This window comes from Stegostoma tigrinum, chromosome 19 (genome assembly GCF_030684315.1).
Source record: "Stegostoma tigrinum isolate sSteTig4 chromosome 19, sSteTig4.hap1, whole genome shotgun sequence".
Lineage (NCBI taxonomy): Eukaryota > Metazoa > Chordata > Chondrichthyes > Orectolobiformes > Stegostomatidae > Stegostoma > Stegostoma tigrinum.
The window spans coordinates 7,468,313-7,481,915 of NC_081372.1; the positions used below are offsets into that span (position 1 = coordinate 7,468,313).

The window sequence follows — 13,603 nt, forward strand, 5'->3', positions numbered from 1 at the left end:
AAATATATGATGAAATTCAATGCAAGGAAGTCTTAGATAACTAATTTGGGAAGAAGTTAAGGAAAAACAATGAGCACCAAGTAGTAGAATTTAAAAGAGATAAAGGATGACACTTGGGAATTTTTTGCAAACAAAACTTTTGAAGGTGGATGAGTCGGAGAAAGAAAGTAATAAAGCAATTGAGATCCTGGGATTTATAAATTGAGGGGTAGAATATAGGAAGGTTAAGATTAGATTTGACAGAGCTGATTAAATTTGTGCGTACTTAAATAGTGTAAATAAGGAAGAAGTATTTGTAACGGCTGAAGGATTGATAACCAGAAGGTTAAGATTGAAGGTGACTTGCAAAAGATCAAGAATTTATTCAATGGAAAATGTTTCTATGAAATTTGTGCATGGGATTTGGAATGCAATTCCTGATAGCATGGTGGATACAGATTCAATCAATAGCTTCAAAATGGAATTGAATAAATAAAAAATAAGCTGCAGGGATTGGTGGAAAGAGGGGTAAATGGGAATAACTGGACAGTTCTTTGAAAACACAAGCAAAGTCTCTGTGATCCTCTGCCTTTAATGTTCAGTGCTTCTCTGTATTATTTGATTCTATGTTATATTTTAAGGGTGAACAATACATGTTCTTTCGATTAAAAAAAACGGGTGAGCCAGAGCATGGCATTGATGGTTACCTCATAGCAATTTAATATTGGGATCATTGTCACTACTTCAAGGTAATACTTCAGCTCCTTACTTAGAGAGTTGTCAGAAAATTAGAAAGACTGCAGCGAATGGTCCCATCAATTCTAGACAAGTATGGTGGCCGCTACTGTGTCCACAGGCAGTTCCACCATGCTGAAAAACTCAGATTATTCTGGAATATGGGACCGCAGAAAGGAAGTCGAGGGCAGAAAGGGGTGAAGGTTAAAGGGGGAAAGAGGGCAGCAGGCATGATCTTGGGGGTGGATGGGTGTTTAATGTATCTATTTGGTCAGGAGTCTGCAAAGGACATGTCCCTCATCTCACTTGACACTATCCTGTAGAACTAACACTGCTGGGCCTCCTTCCATTAGATAAAATGCTAGCAATGGTAGGTTGAGACCCTTAAGTGGTCATTAATTAGCCAAAGGAGGGCCTTGGAAGCTCAAGCATGGGTTGACCACCTGTGTATCCCCTGCAGTCCTGCACAATTTTAGACAGGTTGGTGGCAAACAGGTAGCTGGCAGAAAGGTCACTTACTGAATTTCATAGGCAAACCCCAACACGGCCACTTAGAAACGCCATAGTAGAGGGATGCAAACTTCAGTGCTTTGATTTATTGACTATTTGATTATATTTGTTTTCACATTCTTGTTCTTTGGTATATTGATCTAATTAATTTCGTTCCTCTGCTGTCCTCTTTGAGGTGCTGAGAATTTTTCAAGAGCACAACCACTGTAAAAAATTGTTATTTGCATGTCATCCCTGGTTCTTTGCTAACCACTTTACTCTATACTTTTTGGTACCAGCCTTGAAAACATTTTATTCCTTTATGATGTAACTAAACCAAATTAAATTTCATTTTTACCATCTTCTCTAAAGTTAATAACGCAGTTCCTCCAGTCTCTTCACATAATGGAACTTTCACATGCTTGGTACAATTGTAATAAATCTTTTTGCACATTCTTTTTGCAGTTTGCTACCCAGAATTAAAAACAATATTTCAATGGATGCCCAACAAGTGTTTTAGAAATTTCCAGCACAACTTCCTTGCTTCTATACACTATTCCTTCTTTAGATAAGTCAAAATGTCACAAATAATTTTTTAAAATACACTCTTAACTTGTCATACCATGTTCAAAGATTTGCATACATATACAATAGGAATCTTATAACAAGTTCTTGATTCCAAGATAAGAAACTTCAGTTATTAAGAAAGATTGATTATTCTCTGAAAGGAGGCTGATGGGAAATTTCATAGGTGTTTTCAAAATCACAAATCTAAAACTGGACAGAATAGAAATTTTCTTCTGTTAAAATTATAAAGATTGAGTAGTCATACATTTAAAGTGATGTGCAAACGAAGCAAAGGTGAAGTGAGGAAAAAAAAAAACTTAGGGTATGGAATGCACTGCTTGGAAATGCCATGGAGGCAGGTTCAATTGAGGCATTGGGTGATTACTTGGATAGAAATGATGGGCAGGAATAAGGGGGAAAGGCAAGAGATTGGCACTAAGTAACTGAAACAGTGCAGGCATGATGGGTCAAATAGCATTTTTATGTGCTGTTACAATTCTGTCATTCTCTGATTTTTGTGAGACAATGGTAGTGTCACCACCTCTGGGTTACAAGTTCATATTCAACACCCACCTGCTAAGAAAATGGGTCATAACAGGTCTAAACAAATTGTTTAAAAATATATACAACAGGTATCTTGATTCTTGCAACCCCTTTAATCTTGTTCTATTCATTTTTCTCTCCTGTTTTTCCTTAACATATGTTTCACTCAACATGTGATAAATTTCATCTGCCACAAGTCTATTCATTTCACTGGTCTATTTCATCCTGGAAAATGTTACTATACTTTGGATTGTTTACTAAACTTGAGAGTTTTGAAAGTGTGCCCTAATTACCAAATTCAGGTCATTAATCAATATCAACAGTTTACAGTCCTGACTGATGGGAGAATAACGCTGTACAGCTGGGTACAATCTGAAAAACTTTCACCTCCACTTTTGCTTTCTGTCATGTCACCAATATTATATTCATACACTGTCTCTTTAATTTCATGGGTTTTAATTTTTCTAACCAGTCTATGAGCCTATTGAAAATCACCTGCAAAGAAAAGGAACAGGTAAACACTTTTCCTAAAATTTTACAGCACTTTCTAAGAAAGGACAGATGTTTCTCTGGGCTCTATTGACAGCATTCATTTTTCAATCACTACTGCAGAATGAATTATCTGTTTATTCATTTTGCACGTGTTTGGGTGTTTTTGGATGGCACATACATGCATACAACACTGCCGAAATAACAAAGGAGAGTGTACATCAAAAAGAAATTAATGTCTATGGAGTACTTTGGAATATTCTAAGGATTAGAAACATGCAACTCAAGTTGCTTTTCTTTCTTTAATTATATGAATTACACACAATATATAGCACAAACTCAGGTCAAAGGCCCAACCAGACCATGCCAAAGTTTACACTCCATTTGAATCTCCTTTGTTGATCTTGCAAAATTTCTGATCATTCCTATCAGCAATCCTAAGGTAAACAATTTTATACTCACATTCTGTAAATCTGCAGTAAGCATTTCAACATAATGCTTTATCTTCTCAGCTGTTTTCAAGCCTTCCTGAAAGAAACTGCAATAGAGTACAGCAAAACTCCATTATTATTAAATAATTTAAACCATAATTGTAAGTTTTTGTAGCACTTCAACTTCCATGAGAAGAAATAAAAACATCAGAACCAGTGGGTGAAGTAGACCATTTCAGAGATTATTGAGCCTGCTCTGTCATTTGAGTCCTTCAGTCTTAATATTACTAGTCTATCCAATCCCTACATTTCCTGACTCGATGGAGTCCCAAAGTCCATTGATATCAATCTTGAATATAATCAACAATTCAACATCCAGAACCCTCTGAGCTACACAACTGCAAAGACTCAGTATTTTTGAAAGCAGCTATTTTTTCTCAACTCAGTCAAACATGGTCATCCCTTTACCTTAATTCTTGACCTACCAAGCATATCTTATCATTTAGCCTGTCAAACCCACTTTGAATTTTGTTTCAAAGAGATAACGTCTCCTTCCTCTAAACTCCAGAGTTATCATTCAATTGTGCACAAGCTCTTGTCATTGGGTAACCCTCTCATACCAGCAATTAACCTACTGAATCTGCATTGCACACATTCTAAGGCAATTATACCTTCCCTATGTAGAGATACTAAAGGTAGTCTGTTGCTTGGTCTGAACTTACCTCTGGGCAATTGGTTATGGCCCCTTAATTGGCACTGAAACAGTTTGCTGTTCAATTAGGGGTTACTGACAGGCTTTTGAAGCTGGAATGTTAATTAGAGTCATCTAGGTTGAGAGGAGAAGGAAACTGAGACAGTAGGTAAATGAAAGAGAAAGCTCCTCTTATGGTCTTACTGTGGGAAATTCGAGAACAACTAGAAAATCCCAGTCAGTCTTCTAGAATTGTGCTTAATAAGATTCTTAATGAGCTTACATAGAACATAGAACATTACAGCACAGTACAGGCCCTTCGACCCTCGATGTTGTGCTGACCTGTTATACCGATCTCAAGCCCATCTAACATACACTATTCCATGTACGCCCATATGTTTATCCAATGACGACTTAAATGTACTTAAAGCTGGTGAATCTACTACCGTTGCAGGCAAAGTGTTCCATACCCTTACCACTCTCCGAGTAAAGAAACTACCTCTGACATCTGTCCTATATCTTTCACCCCTCAATTTAAAGCTATGCCCCCTCGTGCTCGCCATCACCATCCTAGGAAAAAAGGTCTCCCTATGCGCCCTATCTAACCCTCTGATTATTTTATATATATCAGTTAAGTCACCTCTCAACCTTCTTCTCTCCAACGAAAACAGACTCAAGTACCTCAGCCTTTCCTCATAAGACCTTCCCTCCATACCAGGCAACATCATAGTAAATCTCCTCTGCACCCTTTCCAAAGCTTCCACATCCTTCTTATAATGTGGTGACCAGAACTGTACACAATACTCCAAGTGCGGCCGCACCAGAGTTTTGTACAGCTTCACCATAACCTCTTGGTTCCAGAACTCGATCCCTCTATTAATAAAAGCTAAAACACTGTATGCCTTCTTAACAGCCCTGTCAACCTGGGTGGCAACTTTCAAGGATCTGTGTACATGGACGCCGAGATCTCTCTGCCCATCTACACTACCAATAATCTTACCATTAGCCCTGTACTTTGCATTCCGGTTACTCCTACCAAAGTGCATCACCTCACACTTGTCTGCATTAAACTCCATTTGCCACCTCTCAGCCCAGCTCTGCAGCTTATCTATGTTTCTCTGTAACCTACAACATCCTTCGTCACTATCCTCAACTCCACCGTTCTTAGTCCACCGTCTGCAAATTTACTAACCCATCCTTCCACGACCTCATCCAGGTCGTTTATAAAAATGACAAACAGCAGTGGACTGAACACCGACCCTTGTGGTACACCACAAGTAACTGGACTCGAGGATGAACATTTCCCATCAACTACCACCCTCTGTCTTCTTTCAGCAGCCAATTTCTGATCCAAACTGCTATATCTCCCACAATCCCATTTCTTCCGCATTTTGTACAATAGCCTACTGTGGGGAACCTCATCGAAAACTTTGCTGAAATCCATATACACCACATCAACCGGGTTACTCTCATCTACCTGTTTGGTCACCTTCTCAAAGAACTCAATAACGTTTGTGAGGCACAACCTACCCTTCACAAAACCGTGCTGACTATCCCTAATCAAATTATTCTTTTCTAGATGATTATAAATCCTATCCCTTATAACCTTTTCCAACACTTTACCAACAACTGAGGTAAGGCTCACTGGTCTATAATTACCAGGGTTGTCTCTACTCCCCTTCTTGAACAGGGGAACCACATTTGCTATCCTCCAGTCGTCTGGCACTATTCCTGTAGACAATGACGAGTTAAAGATCAAGGCCAAAGGCTCGGCAATCTCTTCCCTGGCTTCCCAGAGGATCCTCGGATAAATCCCATCCGGCCCAGGGGACTTATCTATTTTCACACTCTGTAGGATTTCTAATACCTCTTCCTTGTGAGCCTCAATCCCACCTAGTCTAGTAGCCTGTGTCTCAGTATTCTCCTTGACAACATTATCATTTTCTAGAGTGAATACTGTCGAAAAATATTCATTTAGTGCTTCCCCTATCTCCTCTGACTCCACACACAGCTTGACTGGCTATGTGGGAGCAATTAATTCTGCCTGTTTGATCTCACCTTCAGAAAAGTAACAAACACATTAAAGAAGTTGAGAAATCAATTCACCAGACTGTGGTGTCAACATGTGTATTACATACAAGTGACAGTTTAGCATAGTCCTCAATACAGTGGGACATGGGGGACTCCAACAAGGGGAGTCATGAAACACCTCCATATGGACCTCTGACACAGCAGACCTTATTGCAATGTATGCAGCACAAGACACGTCACAAATGCAGTTGCAGACTGTAGTTGTGGTCTGATTGCTAATTGCAGCGCCCACCACCTCTCAATATCACCTAAGAGAGGCAGTAGAGCATACAAGAGCATGTTGCGAATTAATTACAGTTCAAGGTGAGAAGCAATCAGGTCCATGCTCTATCAACTATGAGATATTGGATTGTCTTTTGAATTGTGGCTCACAGACAATGTTTTTAAGATCATCTGTGTTATGTCAGCTTCACAGATAAATCTACGATCAATCTGAAATCACAATGTCATGATTACTTGTAGCTGTGATTTGTTATCAACATAGTTGATCACTGCAAGTGTTTGACATGCAGAATTCTATCATAACTGATATCTTAAACCTGTTGTTATGTAAGTGTCTTATTCATGCAAATGCCTATTGAAGGGCCTCACATTGCTCACAATTAGAGGCAGTGTCCTGAGAATAAAAATCACTTACTCCACCCACTTTGGGTGTAGTGACTGCCATTTTTCATTTATGGCAATATATTTGCCATTTGGATGAGGATGAAAGGCATTTTTTCATTTAAGTCTACATTTTCCAACATTACCCTTGACCCTTGTACCCAGTCAGGCAAACTTATCATGATGCACTCTCCCACTGCAAAAATCAGCATGGTGGTGTCCAGAAATGATTCCCGTCCCTGTGTAGATGATGTTCTCCATTGTGCTATTATCACCTACTCTTATGTTGAGTTGCAACCCTTACATCCACTGTTTCAATTATTGTCCCCACTGCATCCCAGCATGCGGTCTTCAGACCCTGTAACTGATGTGTCCAATGTGCTCAGCCAGCAGTTGCCCCTGTGAAACTACCTTGACTTTCAGTGAATAGACACCCTGGGCTGATTGAGGCTCACCCACATGATCAACTTGAAATAATAGCACTGGCTGAAAAGTGACTAGATTGCTGCCGAACTCTGCGCAATGTCCTAATTGACTTGCCACTCATCCTCTGAATGGCCGGCTTCAGCCTGTATGACTGACTGTCACCCAATTCCTAGACTGTAATGATACGGAACCCCTGAGCCTGACTGTTCAAGTGGCTGACTGACAATATCCAAGCTTCTGGGTTGAGACCAGATCCTGTCTTTGACTGATTGTAGTGGGACCTCCGACTGACGATAGGTCCCTTGTCTTGACTAAGGACTACGCTGCTTAGACTTTGAGACAAGGCCATTTGGTTGAAGCATATTCAGTATACTTGTCACATGAGTTGCTGGCACATGTGGTAGGTATGACATTGCTGCAGCACAGTGCCACACAGCAATATGTTTACTGGCTTGATTGATCCCTGCTTGCAAACATGATAAGCTGTCCAACTTTGTGTCTGTGCTAAAAGGGAAGGCAAGGCAGAAGTACTGTTTGACTGTAAATTCTGAATGAGGCAACAATGTGTAAAAAGACAAGGCAAGGCAGAGATACAGTGAGAATTCAACTGCAATGTGGGTGAGTGCTAAGAGAACAAGCTTATATGAACCATGAGATAACAAGGTGTAGAGGTGGATGAACACAGCAGGCCAAGCAGCATCAGCAGAGCGGGAAAGCTGACGTTTCAAGTCCAGACCCATCTTCAGAAAATGAATCATGCTTTCTTTCTTTGTGAGCGCAGTGGTCTGGCTGCTGCATGACAATGAAAGATGTAATTGCACTCCAAAGTGAAGTGCACTGAAGAACTATATTTTGAGTGAGTCAGAGATATGCTATAATGGTGTAGTAAGTTGGGCTGCTTTTATAGAACATAGAACATATAGAACATTACAGCACAGTACAGGGCCTTCGGCCCTCGATGTTGTGCCGACCTGTCATACCGATCTGAAGCCCATCTAACCTACATTATTCCATGTACATCCATATGTTTATCCAATGACGACTTAAAGTTGGCGAATCTACTACCATTGCAGGCAAAGCGTTCCAATCCCTTACTACTCTCTGAATAAAGAAACCACCTCTGACATCTGTCCTATATCTTTCACCCCTCAGTTTAAAGCTATGCCCCCTCATGCTCGCCGTCACCATCCTAGGAAAAAAGCTCTCCCTATCCACCCTATCTAACCCTCTGATTTATATGTTATATATTATATGTTTCATATGTTTTATATGTTTCAATTAAGTCACCTCTCAACCTTCTTCTCTCTAAGCTTTTGATGCTCATCTCTGTGGGCAAAGTAATTGCTGATCAGAGTGTGCCCTGAGGTGACGGGAAATGCTGAGCAAGATGGAGACCTGGAGTAGCAAGCTGGAACTGTCAGATATCTGCTCAGGCCCACATATCAGAAACTGTTAAAAAAAAAGCTGGAAATCTGAAAACAAAAACAGAAACTTCAGGGGAAACTTTGCATGTCTGGCAGTATCTGTCAGGAGTGAGCAAAGTTTAATGTTTCAAGTGAAGAGTCACTGGACTCGAAACATTAACCCTGCTTTCTCCCCACAAATGCTCCCAGACTTGCTGGGTTTTGCTAGAAATTACTGTCACTGTAACAAATACCAGATCAAACCTATTTATCTCAAATTTGGCTGTTAATATTGTTGTATAATTAACAATAAACTTTACTCCTATAAATTTCTACTTGGCTCTGTTGGTTTGACTTTTCACTTTAGATTTGTAAATAGCCTCTCACTTGAAGCCTTTGTACTCTTTTTCAATTTGAATACCATCTATAGTTCTAATTATACCATTTGTCAAGAAACTGGTCCTAGCCTATATGTGGAGCTCATCAGAATGAAATAACTTCCTCATTCTCATTACCAATGCTATACACCTCTCCTCTCTCGCCTCCCAGAGCATGCTATTCAAAGATAATAAAATGTGAGGCTGGATGAACACAGCAGGCCAAGGAGCATCTCAGGAGCACAAAAGCTGACATTTCGGGCCTAGACCCTTCATCAAAGAGGGGGATGGGGAGAGGGAACTGGAAATAAATAGGGAGAGAGGGGGAGGTGGACCGAAGATGGAGAGTAAAGAAGATAGGTGGAGAGAGTATAGGTGGGGAGGTAGGGAGGGGATAGGTCAGTCCAGGGAAGACGGACAGGTCAAGGAGGTGGGATGAGGTTAGTAGGTAGATGGGGGTGCGGCTTGGGGTGGGAGGAAGGGATGGGTGAGAGGAAGGGATGGGTGAGAGGAAGAACCGGTTAGGGAGGCAGAGACAGGTTGGACTGGTTTTGGGATGCAGTGGGTTGGGGGGAAGAGCTGGGCTGGTTGTGTGGTGCGGTGGGGGGAGGGGACGAACTGGGCTGGTTTAGGGATGCAGTAGGGGAAGGGGAGATTTTGAAACTGGTGAAGTCCACATTGATACCATATGGCTGCAGGGTTCCCAGGCAGAATATGAGTTACTGTTCCTGCAACCTTCGGGTGGCATCATTGTGGCAGTGCAGGAGGCCCATGATGGACATGTCATCTAGAGAATGGGAGGGGGAGTGGAAATGGTTTGCGACTGGGAGGTGCAGTTGTTTGTTGCGAACTGAGCGGAGGTGTTCTGCAAAGCGGTCCCCAAGCCTCCGCTTGGTTTCCCCAATGTAGAGGAAGCCGCACCGGGTACAGTGGATGCAGTATACCACATTGGCAGATGTGCAGGTGAACCTCTGCTTAATGTGGAATGTCATCTTGGGGCCTGGGATAGGGGTGAGGGAGGAGGTGTGGGGGCAAGTGTAGCATTTCCTGCGGTTGCAGGGGAAGGTGCCGGGTGTGGTGGGGTTGGAGGGCAGTGTGGAGCGAACAAGGGAGTCACGGAGAGAGTGGTCTCTCCGGAAAGCAGACAGGGGTGGGGATGGAAAAATGTCTTGGGTGGTGGGGTCGGATTGTAAATGGCGGAAGTGTCGGAGGATGATGCGTTGTATCCGGAGGTTGGTAGGGTGGTGTGTGAGAACGAGGGGGATCCTCTTAGGGCGGTTGTGGCGGGGGCGGGATGTGAGGGATGTGTTGCGGGAAATACAGGAGACGCGGTCAAGGGCGTTCTCGATCACTGTGGGGGGAAAGTTGCGGTCCTTAAAGAACTTGGACATCTGGGACGTGCGGGAGTGGAATGTCTTATCGTGGGAGCAGATGCGGCGGAGGCGGAGGAATTGGGAATAGGGGATGGAATTTTTGCAGGAGGGTGGGTGGGAGGAGGTGTATTCCAGGTAGCTGTGGGAGTCGGTGGGCTTGAAATGGACATCAGTTACAAGCTGGTTGCCTGAGATGGAGACTGAGAGGTCCAGGAAGGTGAGGGATGTGCTGGAGATGGCCCAGGTGAACTGAAGGTTGGGGTGGAAGGTGTTGGTGAAGTGGATGAAGTGTTCGAGCTCCTCTGGGGAGCAAGAGGCGGCGCCGATACAGTCATCAATGTACCGGAGGAAGAGGTGGGGTTTGGGGCCTGTGTAGGTGCGGAAGAGGGACTGTTCCACGTAACCTACAAAGAGGCAGGCATAGCTGGGGCCCATGCGGGTGCCCATGGCCACCCCCTTAGTTTCTGTAGGAAGTGGGAGGAGTCAAAAGAGAAGTTGTTGAGTGTGAGGACGAGTTCAGCTCCCTTGATTTGTTTTACAGCTATGCATGAGTTCACTGATCAGAAATATACTAATCTCTTTAAAGCATTCAGTACTCATTTATGAATTTCTTCATATAAATTCACAAGTCCATTCAAATCACAATCCAATTATTTAAAATTTGATAGGCATGTTATGCACATTTAACAGAGAAGCTCCATTTCATTACAGCAAACATATAAAAAAACTACCCACCACAGAAATTACAGAGCTGTAAGTCATCTGTTCAAAAACTGTGTTCTCTTTATTTGGCAGATGAATGCCATTCTGTGGACTGCTCTGACTGTCTGAGATGAAAGATAAATGAATATTGACAGCTCTAATATTAATGAGGCTTGTTCTATTCCCATATGTCAGCCCTTCATTGTGGTAGGGAAATCAAACACTGAATTTAAAACATACCTGCACTGAAATTTGCAATATCATTAAGGCATGAGTATATCAGACTACTTTTACCCAAGGCACGCTGTGAATAAACTGAAACATATATTCATAGAGTCTTAGAGTTGTACAGCACTTCAGTCCAACTCGTCCATGCCGATCAGATATCCTAAATTAATCTAGTGCCATTTGCCAGTATTTGGCCCATATCCCTCTGAACCCTTCCTATACATGCACCTATCCAGCTGTCTCTTAAATATTGTAATTGTACTAGCCACCACCGCTTCCTCTGGCAGCTCATTAAATGCATGAAAAAGTTCTCCCTCGGTCCCTTTTATATCTTTCCATTCTCACCTTACACCTAAGCTTTGGACTCCCATATCCTAGGAAAAAAGACCTTGGCTATTCACCCTATACATGCTCCACATGATTTTATAAACCTCTATAAATTCACCCTTCAAATGTTTCAGGGAAAACAGCCCCAGACTATTCAGCCTCTCTCTACAGCTCAAACCCTCTAACCCTGACAACATCATTGTAAATCTTTTCTACACCCTTTCAAGTTGAATAACATCTTTCTGATAGCAAGGAGAGCAGCACTGAATGCAGTATTCCAGAAGTGGCCTAACCAATTTTCTGTACGGCCGCAATATGACATCAAAGCTCCTATACTCAATGCACTGGCCAAGAAACGCAAGTGTGCCAAATGCCTTCTTCACTACTCTGTCTACCTGTGATTCCACTTTCAACGAATCTACACCCCAAGGTCTCTTTGTTTGGCAACACTTCCCAGTACTCAACGTTTGAGTGTATAAGTACTGCCCTGATTACATTACCAAAATGCAGCACCTCACATTTATCTGAATTAAACTCCAACTGCCATTCCTCAGGCCATCTGATCAAGGTCCTGATCCTTGTGGCAGGCCGCTGGTCACAGGCCTCCAGTCTGGAAAAACAACTTTCAACCACCATCCTGTCTCCTACCTAGAAGTTAATTTTATATCCAAATCGCAAGCTGTCTCTGGATTCCATGTGATCTAACCTTGCTAACCTCTCTACTATGCAGAACTTTGTCAAACGCCTGACTGAAGTCCATGTAGACAAGCTCCACTGCTTTGCCTTCATGAATCTTCTTTGTCACTCCTTCAAAAAACTCAAACAAGTTAGTGAGATCTGATTTCCAAAGCACAAAGCCATGTTGACTATCCCTAGACAGTCCCTGCCCTTCCAAATGCATGTAGACCCTGGCCCTGAGAATCCCCCCTGTAATATACACACTTTCAAGATGCCATTAGATAAAAACAGAAAGAAATGCAGGTGCTGTACATCAGAAAGGAAAACATAAGTTGCTAGAAAAGCTCAGCAGCATGTATGAGGAGAAATCAGTGTTAACGTTTCAGGTCTGGTTGTCCTTCCTCAGAACTGATGGTAGCTAGGAAAACTTAAGTTTATATGCAGCAGATAGGGTGGGGGAAGGGATAAGGAGTAAACAATAGGTGGGGATAGGACCCATAGAAGGAAAAGAACAGTTGGATAGACAAAGGAGTGGATATTGATGTGGCTAGGATTGTGAATAGCTGTTAATGGAGACTGTTCATGGCTAACATTAGCTAGTGTGTAATGGACTGGGAGAGTTCAGGCCCTAAAAATATTGAACTCGATATCAAGTCCAGTGGGCTGCAGGGTCCCCAAGTGGAAAATGAGGTGTTGTTCTTCCAGCTTGCGCTGAGCTTCGCTGGAACACTGCAGCAAGCCTGATATAGAGATGTTGGCCAAGGAGCAGGGTGGTGCATTAAAGTGGCAGGCAGCTGGGGGCTCAGAGTCTTTTTTGCGAGTAGCTACCATCGGTTCTGATAAAGGATCATCAGACCTGAAACGTTCACTCTGATTTTCTCTTCACAGATGTTGCCAGACCAGCGGAGCATTTCCAGCAACTTCTGTTTTTGTTCAAGTGTTTCTCTGAATGTTTTGGCTTCCACATCCTTCTTCACAGTAAATACTGACACAAAATACTCTATTAGTATCTCACTCATCTCCTGCAGTTCCACACTAGTTGACCTTGTTGATCTTTAAGGGGCCCTATTCTTCCCTAGTTACTCTTTTGCCCTTGACATATTTGTAGACTATCTTTTGATTCTCTTTAACTCTATTTCATCTCCCGTTCTGCCCTCCTGATTTTCCACTCCTACTACCATTACAATAATTATGTAAAATTTGTTCTGATGATGAGTCAGTCTATAATAATTCAAGATCATCTAAGTAACTGCTGCACTTCAGCAATGTTATTGCGATGGTGAGGAAAACAAAAATTGCCCTGAAAAGCTGTCAATGCAAAGCAGAAAATCTTAGTTTATTAATAAGGCTACACAAAGTTTGGAAAATGAGGTGTTGTTCTTCCAGCTTGCGCTGAGCTTCGCTGGAACACTGTTTGCATTTTGGAAGGTCGAATTTGAAAGCTGAGTACAGGATTAAGGATAGGATTCTT

General features: G+C 42.2%; 1 protein-coding gene across 5 annotated transcripts in view; it reads right to left on the reverse strand.

Annotated features, from left to right (window-relative positions):
- unm_sa1614 (un-named sa1614) overlaps nucleotides 1-13,603 on the reverse strand; it is a 259,073-nt gene that overhangs the window by 96,575 nt on the left and 148,895 nt on the right. For all 5 annotated transcript variants that reach the window (XM_059652726.1, XM_048550344.2, XM_048550345.2 and 2 more), the window contains exon 8: nucleotides 3,265-3,340. In XM_059652726.1, coding sequence (XP_059508709.1) covers nucleotides 3,265-3,340 — 76 coding nt within the window. The remainder of the gene's footprint in view (nucleotides 1-3,264; nucleotides 3,341-13,603) is intronic.